At 55.3% G+C, this 15,728-nt stretch overlaps 7 protein-coding genes across 7 annotated transcripts; 4 read left to right on the top strand and 3 right to left on the bottom strand.

Annotated features, from left to right (window-relative positions):
* Nucleotides 1-254: 254 nt before the first annotated feature.
* Nucleotides 255-2,351, top strand: fos-1 (sensor histidine kinase/response regulator Fos-1/TcsA; the record flags this gene model as incomplete). The annotated part of the gene is made up of 1 exon (XM_056613346.1): nt 255-2,351. One exon carries the CDS (start codon nt 255-257, stop codon nt 2,349-2,351), a length of 2,097 nt encoding a protein of 698 aa, XP_056480570.1.
* Nucleotides 2,352-4,503: 2,152 nt separating this feature from the next.
* N7532_000841 (S53 family peptidase) lies at nt 4,504-6,684 on the top strand (the record flags this gene model as incomplete). The annotated part of the gene is made up of 5 exons (XM_056613345.1): nt 4,504-4,712; nt 4,761-5,024; nt 5,083-5,306; nt 5,375-5,495; nt 5,568-6,684. The coding sequence occupies 5 exons, from the start codon at nt 4,504-4,506 to the stop codon at nt 6,682-6,684; spliced, it is 1,935 nt and encodes a 644-aa protein (XP_056480569.1).
* A 624-nt stretch (nt 6,685-7,308) lies between these two features.
* On the bottom strand, nt 7,309-9,366 carry N7532_000840 (putative transcription factor; the record flags this gene model as incomplete). The annotated part of the gene is made up of 1 exon (XM_056613344.1): nt 7,309-9,366. The coding sequence occupies one exon, from the start codon at nt 9,364-9,366 to the stop codon at nt 7,309-7,311; it is 2,058 nt and encodes a 685-aa protein (XP_056480568.1).
* Nucleotides 9,367-9,627: 261 nt separating this feature from the next.
* On the top strand, nt 9,628-10,761 carry N7532_000839 (zinc-dependent alcohol dehydrogenase family protein; the record flags this gene model as incomplete). Its single annotated transcript, XM_056613343.1, has 2 exons — nt 9,628-10,138; nt 10,232-10,761. 2 exons carry the CDS (start codon nt 9,628-9,630, stop codon nt 10,759-10,761), a joined length of 1,041 nt encoding a protein of 346 aa, XP_056480567.1.
* A 432-nt stretch (nt 10,762-11,193) lies between these two features.
* N7532_000838 (uncharacterized protein) lies at nt 11,194-11,631 on the bottom strand (the record flags this gene model as incomplete). The annotated part of the gene is made up of 1 exon (XM_056613342.1): nt 11,194-11,631. The coding sequence occupies one exon, from the start codon at nt 11,629-11,631 to the stop codon at nt 11,194-11,196; it is 438 nt and encodes a 145-aa protein (XP_056480566.1).
* A 392-nt stretch (nt 11,632-12,023) lies between these two features.
* Nucleotides 12,024-13,517, top strand: akr1 (putative aldehyde reductase (AKR1); the record flags this gene model as incomplete). Its single annotated transcript, XM_056613341.1, has 8 exons — nt 12,024-12,070; nt 12,171-12,258; nt 12,314-12,327; nt 12,405-12,489; nt 12,567-12,789; nt 12,857-12,921; nt 12,978-13,106; nt 13,164-13,517. 8 exons carry the CDS (start codon nt 12,024-12,026, stop codon nt 13,515-13,517), a joined length of 1,005 nt encoding a protein of 334 aa, XP_056480565.1.
* Nucleotides 13,518-13,877: 360 nt separating this feature from the next.
* N7532_000836 (uncharacterized protein) lies at nt 13,878-14,872 on the bottom strand (the record flags this gene model as incomplete). The annotated part of the gene is made up of 2 exons (XM_056613340.1): nt 13,878-14,397; nt 14,469-14,872. The coding sequence occupies 2 exons, from the start codon at nt 14,870-14,872 to the stop codon at nt 13,878-13,880; spliced, it is 924 nt and encodes a 307-aa protein (XP_056480564.1).
* Between the last annotated feature and the right edge of the window lie 856 nt (nt 14,873-15,728).

The following is a 15,728-nucleotide window of genomic DNA, read 5'->3' as shown; positions in this document are numbered from 1 at the left end:
CCGCTGCCCGCTGCCCGGTCATTGTTCGGCTCAAAATCGGAGGTTGAGCTGTTTCATACAACGACGATAAGGCACGACCATCTGAAAACCCACCGACGCCCAGCAACGCGAACCCCCCCCCCCAAAACAACAGCCCCCGAGACGCACGAACTTCGACGAGACGCCCGACGATAGTCCTTTGGATGCCGCTGCTCCCTGTCGTTTCGCTGTGTGCTGTACCTGCCAGCAGGCAGGACAGGTGAATGGCATTCGAGATGGTTCTGGACCAGCAGATGCTCCGTCTCACCCTGGAGGATCGTCAGCCCGTCGACTTCACCAAGGTCATCACTCCACCAACCGAGAGTGACCAGACGACGTCGCCGACGGCATCGGCCGTATCGCATGTCTCCGAATCTCGAGCGCAGGACAAGGTGGGCGCCGTCGCCGACCCCATGAGCCGCATCTATCGACACACCCCAACGCCCACCATCGTCCTTGATGGCACCCTCCGTGTGCTCGAAGTTTCCGACAGCCACCGGAATTTATTTCGACAGAGCCGCGCGCAGTTGCTCGGGACGAGCATCTACGAATTGCCGCCGCGCATCGTCCCAGCGCCCGATATTGCGCTGCTGAGTGGCGCGCTGGGCGCTGCCCTCACCACGCGAGCAGCCCAGGCTATTAATGCCATTTCAGTCGCTGGTGTCGATGAACACTTTACATTGCGTGTCACGCCCATCTTTGAAGATGATGCGTTGATCTACGTGCTGCTGGAGGCCCAGTCCAGCACCCGCGAACAGCGCGCCCTCGCCCCGGCCCAGGAGCAACCGTTCCTCAACGAGACGTATAAGATTCTCGTCGACACCGTCAAAGACTACGCCATTTTCATGCTTGATACCCATGGTCACATTGCCACATGGAACTCGGGCGCATCCATCCTGAAAGGCTACACCACGAGCGAGATTATCGGAAAGCACTTCTCCGTGTTCTACAGCGCCGAAGACCGGGCAGCCGACAAGCCCGGACGGGAGCTCGAGATCTGTTTGCTGGACGGCAAGGTCGAAGATGAAGGCTGGCGCTATCGCAAGGACGGACAGCGCTTCTGGGCCAATGTCATGATCACCCCGATCTACCAGTTTGGCCGACATGTGGGGTTCGTCAAAGTCACCCGCGACCTGACGGAGCGCAAGGCCGCCGAGGCGCGCTTGATCGCAGCCTTTGAGGAGTCGGCCAAGCTCAAAACGGAATTTTTGGCCAACATGTCGCACGAGCTGCGCACCCCGATGAACGGCATGTTCTTGGCCTTGACCATGCTCTTACGAACCCCCCTCAATGACGATCAGCGGGAATATGCCTCGATCCTCGAAGATTCCACCTCGATCCTCCTCCAAGTGATCAACGATGTGCTCGATTACTCGAAGCTGTCCTCCGGGACTTTTTCTCTTACATCAGACGTGGTCAACATCCCCAGTGTGGTCAATGCGGTCGTGCGAAACTGCCAGCCGTCCGTGAAGGCCGGGGTGGCTCTGGAAACCTTCATCCCCGATGATTTCCCCCAAAATATCAAGGGCGACCCATTACGGTTTCGGCAGGTGTTACAGAATCTCGTCGGCAATGCCGTCAAGTTCACCGAGAAGGGTTATGTGCGGGTGAACGCCTCGCATACCCAAGACCCCAAGGATGCTCAGCTGTGTGACGTTTCGATTGAAGTGGTGGATTCGGGGATCGGCGTGCCCGACGACGCCGTGGGAACGCTTTTCACGCCCTTCACGCGATTTGCCGACTCGGCCAGCAGACGATATCAAGGCACGGGACTGGGCTTGTCGATTTGCAAGAGTCTGGCGGAGCTCATGAACGGCGCCGTCGGGTTCCATGCCAACCCGGATGGACCGGGCAGTGTGTTCTGGATGTCGGCCAAGTTTCGACGCATGGATTCCCCGGCCCACAGGCGCCTGACGTCGCCTGTGCCGACGGACCCCTCGCCTATGTTGCAAAAGGTGGCGCCGCAGAGGCAGGTCTTGTTAGTGGAAGATAACAGGGTCAACCAAACGATTATGCTCAAATTGCTGGGATCCCTCGGGTTCGAACGTGTGGATGCCGCCTGGGACGGGGCCGAGGCCGTGCGCATGGTCAAGCAGAAGCGACTGGCGTACAGCGTGATTCTGATGGATATCAACATGCCTGTCATGGATGGCATCACCGCGACCGAACAAATTCGCGCGATGAATGTCGATGTGCCCATCATCGCCCTGACCGGGAATGCCCTGAAAGGCGACGCGGAAACATACTTGGCGAAGGGCATGGATGATTACATTGCCAAACCTCTCCATCGCCAGCAGTTGATCGACCTGCTCTGGAAATGGTGTGGACCGTAATTCCGGCATCTTTGGCGGAATCACGTACATACCATCCTCAATGAACCCCTCAAAACGTCGGCCACGAGTCGTAGATTACCACGACTCCACCCTCTCGACCTTATTTAGACTCGAGCTCGCGGCCGGCCGCAGCATGCATCAACCTTAGTCAAGGACCGAGGACCCCGTGCCGTTGGCCGCTCCGCATGGCGTATCACGACCACGATGTCATCGATACCCCGTGCCATCCGACGCTCAGTCGCCCGGCAGTCTTGGAGCCCCGTTGTGGGCCACTGGGACGGAAGCTGCCACCCCCTCACCCCTGAAAATCACCTCGGAATTATTTTCAACCACGACCGGATAGTCCGATGATGATTCCCTCGAGTCGTGGCATCCTTTGGGTCCGCACACCATTTGTGAAGAACGCGCGGGCTGATGTAGAATCATGTCCCGCCTGGGGTGAGCCTGGATACTCGAATATGCGCATGTTCCCCTCGGCCTCTTCCCTTCTCGGCATGCAGCCTACAGCCTGCAGGGACTGCTGGGCTGGGGTAGTATAATTATCATTGCTTGTATTCCCCGGAGGCACTCCAAAGCGGGGATCCCCGCCTATTTGTTAGTATAGTATGCAGGGTAGTCTGGGACTGATGATCTTAAAAAGGTCGAAGATAATTAATTTGGAAATATGTTGCAGCCTGGGCGCTCGAAATCACACAGACAGCTTCGCTTGGTTTTCTTCTGCCTCGTAGAAGCTCTCATGGAATGAGTACATCATGGTACTATCATCGCATTATTATTGTATGGCTGTATTGGCGACGGCGACGTAGTGGGGTTGCGCCCACCGCCCGCGTGCTTGTTCCTGCTGCTTTCGACCTTCCTGTGGGGTACATTCCATGCGGTACTTCCTACACGCAGCCAGAACTGCTCTGCAGCCCGATGACTGGCCGAGTGCGCCTCGTGCTCCTACGGCATGACTGCATGCCTCGCGCCAAACTCTCCTCGGCCACGATGCAAAAGGTGCAAAGGTTGCGGGGATGCGCACTCAGGGGCATATCAGGATCGTCGCCATCAACCATCCATTGGCCCGTCTCGAAGAAATTCGTCACTGTCGCAAACCCTATGAGGAGAGTGGATAACCGGCATTCCCAATTGAGCAAAGATACCTCCACCATCCAGTGGAGTCCGGAAACCTTGAACGCGACGATGACGGCATGCGGGCATCCCCTTTTTGCTTTTTGGGGGGACGTTGACCATCACAACGGCTGGACCGGGGTGGCTTTGCTCTGCGTCCCCTGCCGAGGCCCTGATCCCTCGTCGCAGGGCCCTCGTCGTGCCTGACCGAGGAAGAACGACTGCCTAGTGAACCAAGCTTCCCATGTGAAGCTTGGCTTAGATGCCCCGAGGCTGGTGATGGAAGACGAACCAGCCGCTGCATCCAAAGACTACTTTCGGCGCTGCCTATGCACCAGGAGAGATTGGTTAGTGCTCTATAGCACGCGGCTAGTGCTGAGCGCAGTCGCCAGAAAACCGGGATGCATCAAGTGGGTGTACAGCTCAGGGTCCATTGACCAGCAATGCTAAGAACCACACCAATTTAAGTCGCCGAAAGACAACATCCACCGAAGCACAAAGAGCCCTTCACATGGTCAGCGCGCACTGCAACGCAACCTAAGATCTCATCATTTTTTTACTACCGATTCGACCGCGGGATGTATTGTGCCTTTGCGTGCCCCTCGCTCGTGGTCTTTTCGGCCTGCAGCGCCTGGGAACATGACAGGCAGGGACCGTCTAGCCAAGACAATGCTTACTCCAATCCCATCTCCTCTCTGCCTTGAGGTCCAAGCATCGGCGATCGTCCGCTGTTCTTCCTTGCTGGATAACTCTCAATTCACCAAACTAAGCTATAGTCGGAGTAAATGACCCGTTCCAGACCCGCACCACACGCCGATCGCAGTTCCACCATGAGGTGAAATCCTGATGATGACTTTGCTACCTCGTGCTTTGCGATGTCCTCGTTCTCTTTGATTGGACCGCTCGATTGGGCCCTGAGGGAAAGCGCGGGGTGAACAGGACGGTATAAATCCTGCCTGGGTCCGTCCATTATGCTTCTCCCCGCGTTGTTTGGCTTGTATGTTGACTTAGTTCGGTGAACTCCGCCTTCCATATATTCATCATGAGGTCTTCTGTCCTGTTCCTGGGTGCTGTGGCAGCCAGTGTACTGGCTCTGCCCACGGCGCATGAATATGAAGTGCACGAGCGCCGTGATTACATCCCAAGCTCCTGGGTCGAGCGCAAGAGATTGCACGGGTCTGCATCGCTACCCGTCCGCATTGGGCTGACCCAGAACAACCTGGACTATGGCCATGAGCTATTGATGGAAATGTACGTCCGAACGTTCGCTTGTTACCTGCCACTGACATTGTAAACAAGGTCGAATCCCGCCTCGGACAATTACGGCAAGCATATGACCGCAAGCGAAGTGCATGATCTATTTGCTCCCAGCCAGGACAGTGTGGACAGCGTGCGCGACTGGCTCGAGTCGTCGGGCATCGCATCAAACCGGATCTCCCACTCGACCAACAAGCAATGGATTCAGTTCGATGCCGATGCGGAAGAGCTTGAGAAGCTTCTCAACACCGAATACTACGTTTACTCTCACTCTGAGACAGGCCGGCCGCACGTCGCCTGCCGCGAGTAAGTGGGATCCAGGCGCACCGCGCTGGTTGCACGGTAACTGACACCGCCGATATAGGTACCATGTCCCGCGCTCAGTGCGTCAGCACGTGGACTACATCACCCCTGGTATCACACTGCGTGAGGTCACCGGCCTGGGCAAGACTAGTAGTGGCAACCTGCAGAAGCGTCGGCAGAATGGCGAGCCCCCTATCATCGGTCCCATTGCCAAGCCTATTGAGCAGCTGCTCGGCGGTCTTCTCGATTTTTGTGATATTGCTGTCACACCTCAGTGTATCAAGAGTAAGTTAATAGCACATTCACTATACCCCCCCCCCCCCCTTGGGTCATGTACTCATGGCAGCCTATAGCTATGTACAACATCACCGATGGAAAGAAATCCACCAAGGGAAATGAACTTGGTATTTTCGAGGGTCTTGCCGATGTGTACTCTCAAGAGGATCTGGATCTGTTCTTCTCGACCTTTGCCAAGTAAGTAATTCACCCATCAAGGGCCCGGGGCCCGTCGACATCACAAGGATCGCATAACTAACATTTGCATAGTGAGATTCCGAGCGGCACTCACCCCATCCTGAAGGCCGTCGATGGTGCCAAGGCACCTGCTCCGATCCTGAGCGCCGGTCCCGAGTCGGACTTGGACTTCCAGATTTCGTATCCCATCATCTGGCCCCAGAACTCCATTCTGTTCCAGACTGATGACATGGTCTATGAGAGCAACTACACTTTCCGCGGGTTCCTGAACACCTTCCTCGATGCGATCGACGGCTCTTACTGTGACACCATCTCGCCCCTGGATCCTCCTTACCCCAACCCCCAGGAGGGTGGCTACAAGGGCTCCCTGCAGTGCGGTGTCTATGAGCCCCCTAATGTGCTCTCCATTTCGTACGGAAGCGCCGAGGCCGATCTCCCTATTTCCTACCAGCGTCGCCAGTGCAATGAGTTCATGAAACTTGGTATGCAGGGTGTGTCTGTCGTGGTGGCTTCCGGTGACTCTGGTGTTGCCGGTCGCCAAGGCGACCCAACCCCGAGCAACTGTCTTGGTGAGGATGGCAAGGTCTTTGCTCCCGACTTCCCTGCCTCGTGCCCTTACATGACCGCCGTGGGAGCTACCGTTATCCCCTTGGGTGGCAGCTCCACTGGCCATGATGAGGTGGCCACTACCCGCTTTGGCTCGGGCGGTGGCTTCAGCAACATCTACAAGCGTCCCGACTATCAGAACAAGGCCGTGGAGGATTACTTCTCCAAGGCTAGCCCCAGCTACAAGTACTACGAGAGCGTCGACAACAGCAGCTTCGCCGCCAATGGCGGCATCTACAACCGCATCGGTCGTGGCTACCCCGACGTCTCGGCTATCGGTGATAACGTTGTGATCTACAACACCGGTCTGCCCCAGTCGATCGGCGGTACCTCCGCCTCGGCCCCGGTCTTTGCGGCCATCCTGACCCGAATCAACGAGGAGCGACTGGCGGCCGGCAAGTCGACTGTCGGCTTCGTCAACCCCGTCTTGTACGAGCACCCCGAGGCCTTTTTTGATGTCACTAGTGGCAACAACCCCGGCTGTGACACCAATGGCTTTGATGCCGCGGAGGGCTGGGACCCTGTGACTGGACTGGGAACCCCCAACTACCCGGCTTTGTTGGAGGTCTTTATGAACGAGTAGACCATGACTGTCGACTTGACATGAGCATGAGCTTCACGGAATATCAATCATATAAATATACATATTCGAGGGACCTTTGTCTAGTCAGCTGCAGATAGTCAGCTTAATCGATCATCACTACCCTCAGTACACACACTATTCTATATATTATCATCGTAGCATTCGAAGCGAACATTTTTTACGGGACATACCATCTATACTGGTGCAATGTGTCTATCAAGTGTTTCGGCTGTGCTGTCGCTTCTCGCAATCAATGAGTACGCTAGGTGAGGGTTCCGTCCGGGGTCATACATGATGTGTTTACATTGCAGTAAGTGCATTAAATGGAGAGTTCTCAATACGCCCATAATATAGGTACGATGTCGCGCGTAAGAAAGCGTCCTAGTGCAAAAGCCCATTCGTCCTGCAAGTCATAACCCAGTCTGCATTTTGACCAATTGGAATCACTGGGTGGTTTCCACCGATTCCCATTGGTCAATGAGTGGCTGGAGGGGCTCAACTCGGTGAAGTTCGACTTCTGCGATCGGTCGGAAAAATTCTGGAAGTATGCATGTAATTTTTACTAGAAATATTTTTCGGCTTGTGGCTAGAAATATGGAATAAAGATTTCAGAAGACGGGTGACTCATGACTGCGGCGTCAGAAAATCTACCGGATCCATGAACGCCTCGCCAACTTCGTCACAGTAGCTAGGCCAAGCATCCATATTGATAAAGTCCGCCCAGGACCAAAGGGATTCATTATTCAGATCTGGCAAAGAAGCTCCGTCATTGTGATCAATATTCCAAGTCGATTCCGGAACAGTATTCGGAGCGATCTGGTTCTCGCCAGTCGGGACAGACGATGACGATGTCTCTGGCGTTGGTTGACCGAGATTCAGCATTTGCACCAGGGTGTCAACTTTAGTACATAGATGACGGGTCAAAGAGGCAGCTCTGATCGCAGTCGTATTCTCGCTACCGGCTGAATTGAACACCTCTAGAGCAAGGTGAAGGTACTCCCGTGCGCGCGGACAACGATGACAGTATGGATATGCGAGCATGAATCCAATTATGGTGATCACCGCATTCCACTGGTGCTGATATAACTCGGATACTCCATGTAAGATCTCATGTATTGTTGATCGGTCATGGAGAATTCGGATCATGGTTAAGGCGTGGTTGAGCGCGGTCGCGGCATGAGCGTCGGCCTTTGGATTGGACTTCGGCACGAGTGGGTGACTGGGAAACTGGATGAAGACCCGGTGGAGACTCATGATGATGTTATGATATTGTAGCAGTAACTTTGTATGCAACAGAGTATCCATTGCTGACTGCTCCATGAGTTGGTCTTGGGCGTCAAAACTATTCATCGACGCAGTAGGGTCGACCGGTATGTCCGGTACGTCGAAGTGTATACTATCAAAAGGCCGCCCCGGGGGCAGATCTTCGCGCCATTTATTCAAGTGGAAGAGGTGGTCGGAGAGACACTGAGATCTCGCCTCGATATCCGTAGTTTTCTCTGCTCCACCGGGGAGAAATGAATGGCGATCCATAGCCTCGTTAGTGACCAGCGCTGCAGCTGTTAAGCGGAGGGTTTCAGTGTGATATAACACTCCGTCTGGGTGAGAGATATCTCGCGGCTCTCTGGTAGGTAGCAAAGACATCAAATTCTCCGCATGAATGTTGACCGGCTTGCCCACATGTCTCGAGCACCGGAAATCTAGATGAATCAATGTCCACCAGATGCGGCGAAACAGCTGACATTGCGAGTACCCGGTTCGTGCATCCATGTAGTTGAGCGACTGGGTGATGCGGAGAGCCAGACCCACCATGTTGTAGGCTGCTTGGTGCTGCCCGGCATCCAGCAGGTATAAAGAAAGATAACAGTAACATTGCATAACGGATATTGTTGGACTGGCAAACGTAGCAAATTGAGTCACGGCGGAGAGACAGCGTTGGAAGTAGGGAATTCCCACCATTGCTTTCCTTTGGTGGAATTGTGGCCAGTTGAGGCCAGTGAGCCGTGTGTGGAGTTGCGAATGATATATGTGATGCAAAGAGTAGGCTGTGACGGCATCCTGCAAAGGCGAAGGAGCACGCGCCGATTGGCCAGACCCTTCCAGATCCTTCAATTCGACAATGGGCATTTGCGGCCGCAGTCGAGACCAAAAAACCTTCATGAGGTGACTGATCTGAGCCGCGGACAGGTCACACTCGGCGAACGGAGTGTCGTGGAGTGTGCTAGACGGGAAAGGCGACATCTGCTCTAGAGACGAGTTACTGCCCGACGGAGTGGTATCGGGAGATAGCTGCGACACTCCCGAGCAGAAGGCATTGATACGGGCAATGAATCCCAGCATTGAATCTGTTTTGTGAGAAGTCCATGCCAGATTTGACGTCGGCGAGGGTGACGGTGCTGGGACTTCTACTGTTGAGTCGTTCGGCGGCTTGGTGGGGGCCAAGTGCCCCGCTGGGGAGGAGTTGATAATTCCACTGTCTCTCCGGGTCTGTCGTTTCGTTTGGGGCGTATTTGATGGGCGAGATCGATGACAGGGGACAGCGTTCGCGACACATTGGGGACACGGCGTCGTGGCCTCGCAGCGCACCCGATGTTCGCGGCAAAAGTTGCAAGCCTTGGCGATCTTGCGACGCCGCGCCGCAAGGCTCACTCGTGGAAACGTCGCAAATGAGCTCTCCGCCATTTCACATACTATCTTCTGACCAGTCGAAATGCCCGGATGGACAAAAGTGATGGTTGAGCAAAGACTCATGGCAGGTCGGCGCCTGGCCAATCGGAATCACTGGAGCGGACCGGCTGAGTCAGGCGAAGTATAGTTTACTTATGACGAATGGTGGATGATTGGACGATGACGAGGCGAGAGGAAATATATAAGAGAGAATTGAAATGCACACCTTCCTCTCGAATTCCAGCTCAAAGCGACTTAAATCTCACTGCCGCCACCATGTCTCAACAAACAGTCTTCCGATTTCCCGCCAGAAACACCTTTGACGACCTTGCGTCGTATCAAGAGGCAGTTCCCAAGCCCGCTCGCAATGACGTTCTAATCAAGGTGCGAGCTGTATCCCTCAATTCGAGGGACTGTCAGGTCGCCACGTCTAAGTACCCTTTCTTCATCAAAGAGAACGTCATCCCTGGCTCCGATGCGGCCGGAGATGTGGTCGACGTCGGTGAGGGAGTACGCGACTTTGTCAAGGGAGATCGGGTGGTCGTGAACTTTGACAACACCCGGCTATATGGGCCCGCCAAAGATGTCGTGTCCGGTCAAGGGGGTGGCCGAGACGGTGTGATGGCTCAGTATATCGCACGGGACGCATCGGCCGTCGTCAAGATCCCCGCTGGTTCGCCGCAGTCATACAGCGAGCTGGCTTCGCTCGTTTGCACGGGCGTTACGGCTTGGAATAGTTTCTACGGAAACAAGCCTCTCATCGCTGGTCAATCAGTCCTTGTTCAAGGTATGATTCTCTGAAAATTGGGTGGATTTCCCCCCATTCCCCCCCCTCGCTAGCGAGTTTCTTCAAGCCATGCTGACCTAAATGCGAACGTAGGCACCGGCGGGACCTCGATGACCGGTCTCGTACTGGCCAAAGCAGCGGGTGCAATCACCATCGTCACGTCTTCCAGCGATGAGAAATTAAAGACCGTCAAGGAACTGTTCAACCCGGATTACTGCATCAACTACACTAAGACCCCGGATTGGGCGTCAGAGGCCGTACGACTCACCGGAGGCAAGGGTGTGGACCATATCCTGGAGATTGGAGGTGTCGGAACCATCGAGCAAAGCCTATCTGCAATCGCACAAGGCGGCGTAATCAGCATTATCGGATATTTGGCTCAGTACGACCCCGCGAAAATTCCTAATATTCTGCTGCTGGCACTGGGCAAGGAAGCTGTCTTGCGTGGGATTCAGATTGGACCGAAGTGCATGCTGGATGATCTGGTAACCCTGGTGTCGAGACAGAAGTTGCGATTCCAGATTGAAAAGGAGTATGCTTTCACTCGGGAGGATATTGTGGCCGCCTACCATGATCTTGCATCAGGTAAGCACATTGGAAAGATTTGCATTGTGGTTGAGTGATCAAATATTGTTTGGCGGCTAGAATCGACGAAAGCAAACGTGGTGTGAGTTGTCTATAGACCGGAGCGACCACCCGAGGTAACCCCACCAAATTTGCAATCAAAAACAAACGCAAGCTGTTTTCTTCTAAATTGTTTGACCGTGTTTCCACGGTTTCATCGTCGCCCCCTGTGAGAGTAATACTGTAGTAACTAGTACTGGATATGGGTGAGGCAGTGGCAGTAGCAATATGTATTTGGAGTCTGCATGCGGGACAAGCCGAAGGGCCGGGTCCACATGTACGTCCGCAACCACGGATGCCGCGTTGATATTTATCAGCGCTGGGCCGGCCGGAAGGTCCAGGCGTGCATGCAATCCCGAGTTCGTCTCGCATCGTCCAGATCCCGCAGACATAGGCATGCCGACTCGGACGGGAAAGTTTCTCCTATCGATTCAGGTCCCTATGGTGCCATTCTCCATCGCAATAAGAACGCTCCCGGCCAACTCGGAGAAGATGCGAGCTCCGGAGCGATCGAGCCGATGGGACCGGCATGGCCGGTGCAAATCCGAGGGTGCCCCTGGGGGTCCAGGGAGGAGACAGCCTATAAGAGGACGGGCGCTGGGCTGGCCAGCGACGTCGTTATACCCAATGCGGTGCCCGCTACCACCCACCGCGGCCCCCTCTGCGGTAGCAATGTCTCTGTCGCGTCTCTTGGGGCTGGTCTGGATGGGGGCATAGTGGGGGGACGAGGGATCACTGAGGCAACTGGGCGCCGAGAGCCCGTCGTTTGGTCGGCAGCTGTCGTGCTCTAGCGCCTTCACAACTGTTCTAGCGCGTCGGTTAAACCCGGATAAAAGGATAATAGCTGCCCTGCCGCCATCGGGTGACATCAGACCTTGGGGAACCCGGTGGCCGCGTCGCGTCGCCGTTGGTGGAAACAACGGAGGAATTCATAGCAATGCAGCATCCCATCCATCCTGGACTGCAGCGAGGAGGAATTGCGGGGAGTGGAAGTGAGCACTTGAATACTGCCCGATGGTCTCATTGTTCCCTTGGCGCCGTGGGAATTCGTACTGACAGGAGAAGGTGCCGCTGAAGGAGTCTCTGGGGAGATGCCGATCCCCCTCGGTGGAGTCTGCTCCGAGCGTGGAGCGGCGTGGGATGCGGACTAAGCAGCCCCCCGCCGTCGCTTTATTAGATGCCCTCCCCCGCGACGACTCCCCTCTTTTCTGCTTTCGAAATCTCTGCATCTTTTGCTGCTCATACACCAATTCAAATCACCATGTCTCTCGGAAAGAAGGTCACTCTCAACACCGGTGCTCAGATTCCGTATGTACACTTCCCTGTCAATCCAGGCGCAAAGAGCTAGCTTTCAAGAGCTCCAGCCGGCCAAATTCAAGCCAGCAATACCCTGCTAACCCTCGCATAGCCAGCTGGGATTCGGCACCTGGCAGTCTGCCCCCGGTCAGGTCGGGGAGGCCGTCTACGAAGCCCTCAAGGCTGGTTACCGCCACCTGGTATGTGAACCGCCCTCCCCGCATTCTTCTGCGCCATTGTGCTAACCCCCACCAGGATCTCGCTACCATGTATGCATCTCTCGAGTTCAGGCCACAGTGACCTCAATCACCATTGCTGATTTCGTGCTGATTGTTTTGTCGTACAGCTACCAGAACCAGAAGGAGGTTGCCGCTGGTATCAAGCGTGCCTACCAGGATGTCCCCGGCCTGAAGCGTGAGGACCTCTTCATTGTGAGTTGTTCCACGCCCCGTAGATTCCAATGCAAATATGAGAGCTAGTCAGCTAACGGGATCCTCACGGGGTGAAGACCTCCAAGCTCTGGAACAGCCAGCACCGCCCCGAGGTCGTCGAGGCCTCCCTCGATGAATGCCTGGCGGAACTCGAGTTGGACTACCTTGACCTCTACCTGGTCCACTGGCCCGTCGCTTTCCAGAAGGGCGCCTCTTACTTCCCCCTGGTTGAGGGCAGCACCGTCGAGGGCGGTGACGTGCTCATCGATGACGGTGTCTCCATTGTCGACACCTGGAAGGGTAAGAAGCTCAAGTCTCACACGAGCGTCCTAAAGAAAGGCACTGACATTGCTTATTTTTCATTCAGCCATGACCCAGCTCCCCAAGAGCAAGGCTCGCGCCGTCGGTGTCTCCAACCACACCATCCCTCACGTTCGTGATCCGTTCCCACTTACGACACGATTGCAGACCTACTAACCCTCCTCCAGCTCGAGGCTATCATCAATGGCACCGGCGTCGTCCCCGCCGCCAACCAGATTGAGCGTCACCCCGTTCTGCAGAGCAACGACCTGATCGAGTATTGCCAGAAGAAGGGCATCCACGTCACTGCCTACTCCGTATGTGCCCACCATTATGGTTTCTAGTAGGAGCCACCTGCTAACCCACCTGTCCAGGCCTTCGGTAACAACATGCTCAACATCCCCCTCCTGATCACCCGCCCCGAGGTCAAGGAGGTCGCCGAGGCCGTCTCCAAGCGCACCGGCACCGAGGTCACCGGCGCCCACGTCATCCTCGCCTGGTCCCAGGTCGGCGGCCACAGTGTCATCCCCAAGTCGGTGACCCCGTCGCGTATCCGCGACAACTTCAAGGAGGTTGAGCTGACCGCCGACGAGGTGGCCAAGATCAGCGCTCTGGGTGCCAACCGCCGCCGCTACAACACTCCCTACACCGCAAACAAGCCTCGCTGGAACATCGACATCTTCGGTGAGCCCGAGGAGAAGGCTGCGGACCACAAGGTCATCCTTTAAAAGCCGGGATATATACTTAGCGGGTTAGAAAAATAGGCAATGAATAATGAGAAATGTATATTGCTATTTGCAAACGTTCTATCCACACTGGTAACTGGTCTCTCTGTATTTGCCTAGGTGTCATACCCATGGGCTCTGTGTCAATTACGATGACCATGACCAAGAAACGGGCGCCACATCATTTGGGTATTCAGCCAGGGGTAGGCTCTGCGTACGATACGTGCGCCAGATTTGACATTCTCAATTTGGAAAAGCTCTCGTTGATCATATTTCGTGGTGGGGTATATGGCAACAAAAATCAAAGAAATCAAAACAAATCATAAGTCCGTTTCCATCCGGCAGCCCAGCACAGTCTTCGGCTCACGCTTCAGAGTGAATGGGCCGTTGATGGGAGCTGAGAACTGGTCCTGCATCCAACTCGTGATAAACTGTGGAAGGCGTCATGGGGCTCGATGCTTCATAGATGGAGCGCCCATCAAGCTGGGCCGCCTGCACTCCCACCGGCTTTCGGGGCATAGGCGGCTTGAGTTCACGATCAGGGACGGCTAGCTGCTGCACTTGTGGCGGCTTCTCGTCTTTCTCGTTGGCAACCGGTGTTTCGAGAGAGATCGACTGAGTTCGGTTGTTTCTTTGCTGTCGTCGTCGTCGGATTACGAACCACACCACGACAAGAATGAGTACGACCACCACGATGACCGCGATCGCGATGCCTGCCTTGGCTCCGGCACTCAGAGAATCGCCTGAGCCGTCCGAAGAGCATGAATACGCGCCCCGATACACCCCCTCCGACTGGAGGCTGTCCAATGCGCTGCAGGACATGGAACTGCCACCTTGGATCGTGGTTTGGCCATTCACCTGGTCGAGAGAGGGCAAGGATACACTTTTTTGGTCGGTCAGTTTTGATGAGGGCACACGTGGGAATGCAGACGATGAGTATTTGAAATTAAGTACCTTGCAAACGATCCCGTGAGCTTCAGCTCCCCGTTCACCTCTTCTAGCTGGTCAAACATGATGTGCTTCAGCTTCGGGTTCCCGGTGATGGTGAGAGACGAGGCCTGCGACAACGAGCTCATCTCGACATTCGTCAATGCATCCAAGCCGTCCAGTATCATGCCCCCCTTCAGTGTCTCCAGATCCGGGGCCACCAGGCCGGTGATCCCTGAGCCGCTCTCCACCGTGAACGAGCCCTGGATCTCTTCCACATTGTTCAAGGTAATGGTTCCACTGGCCGAGGATGCAATGGTGACGCTTCCCCCAAAGGTATCACAACTGGTCAGATTGCTGGCATCGCTCTGGCTGCCGATGGTCACACTGCTTTGGCCTGGGATCATCAGCATCGATCGACCAGGGTCCATTCTCGGTGTCTTCTCCAGATGCTTCGCTCACAGGAATTGTTATCGGCCACCACCGCTTGGCTCTGCCACAGCGCCGCAGCACAGATGAAGAATGAGAAAAGCATTCTCACCTATTGCGCCTGATTTTCGCACGATGCGCCCGGGATGCAATGGCCGCCCGCCTGCGGACGGCAGGATTATAAACCCGCGCCCTTCTCGCCGGTGCCGGTGCATGATGGCATCGCAGTGCCGAGCCTGCGCCAATCTCCGCTGCTCCACCATGTTTGTCTCGAGGAAGGCGAGTGATTGGAGACGCCGAGAGGAGCACAGCCCGCGTCTCCACCGCATCCTCGCAGTTGACAGCATCTGTGGCCCTCGCCTGTTTATTCTCCGAATCATATAACATCCTCGCAAGGCGTCGATTTCGATGCCCTTTGCTCGCCATTGTTTTCAGCGCATCACACTGTCAACACCGCTCGTAAACAATTTCAAACGACCCTCTCCGCCCACCTCGGTTTTTCCGACCGTCCGAAACCGGCAGCCTCAGGTTTCTATTTATGCACCCATTTCCCCGGCAGGCAGCAGAGTTGCCGGCTCGCTTGCCCTTGTCCTCGCTCTGGACTGGGGTGTTGACAGGGACGAGCACGGCCCCGGTAGGTCAAACTGCTGGCCAAGTCCTGTACAATCCGGTTTTCCGGAGCCCGCTCATCTCCGCTGCTGGGCTGGATCGTAAATGTGTCCCGCATGGACTGGGGGTTGCTGTGATGCCTGGAAGTTCATACCCCATATGGGCGCACAATAACTCCCCTGATTCCTATTGACTGCGATCATTTCTTTCAGCTGCGACCTTGCAATCAAAAGTAGACTGAAATTGAAT

This window comes from Penicillium argentinense (assembly GCF_028826775.1).
Source record: "Penicillium argentinense strain IBT 30761 chromosome Unknown utg000001l_segment0_segment0, whole genome shotgun sequence".
Classification (NCBI taxonomy): Eukaryota; Fungi; Ascomycota; class Eurotiomycetes; order Eurotiales; family Aspergillaceae; genus Penicillium; species Penicillium argentinense.
The sequence above is the reverse complement of the archived record's forward strand: the minus strand, read 5'-3'. Positions and strand labels throughout refer to the sequence as shown.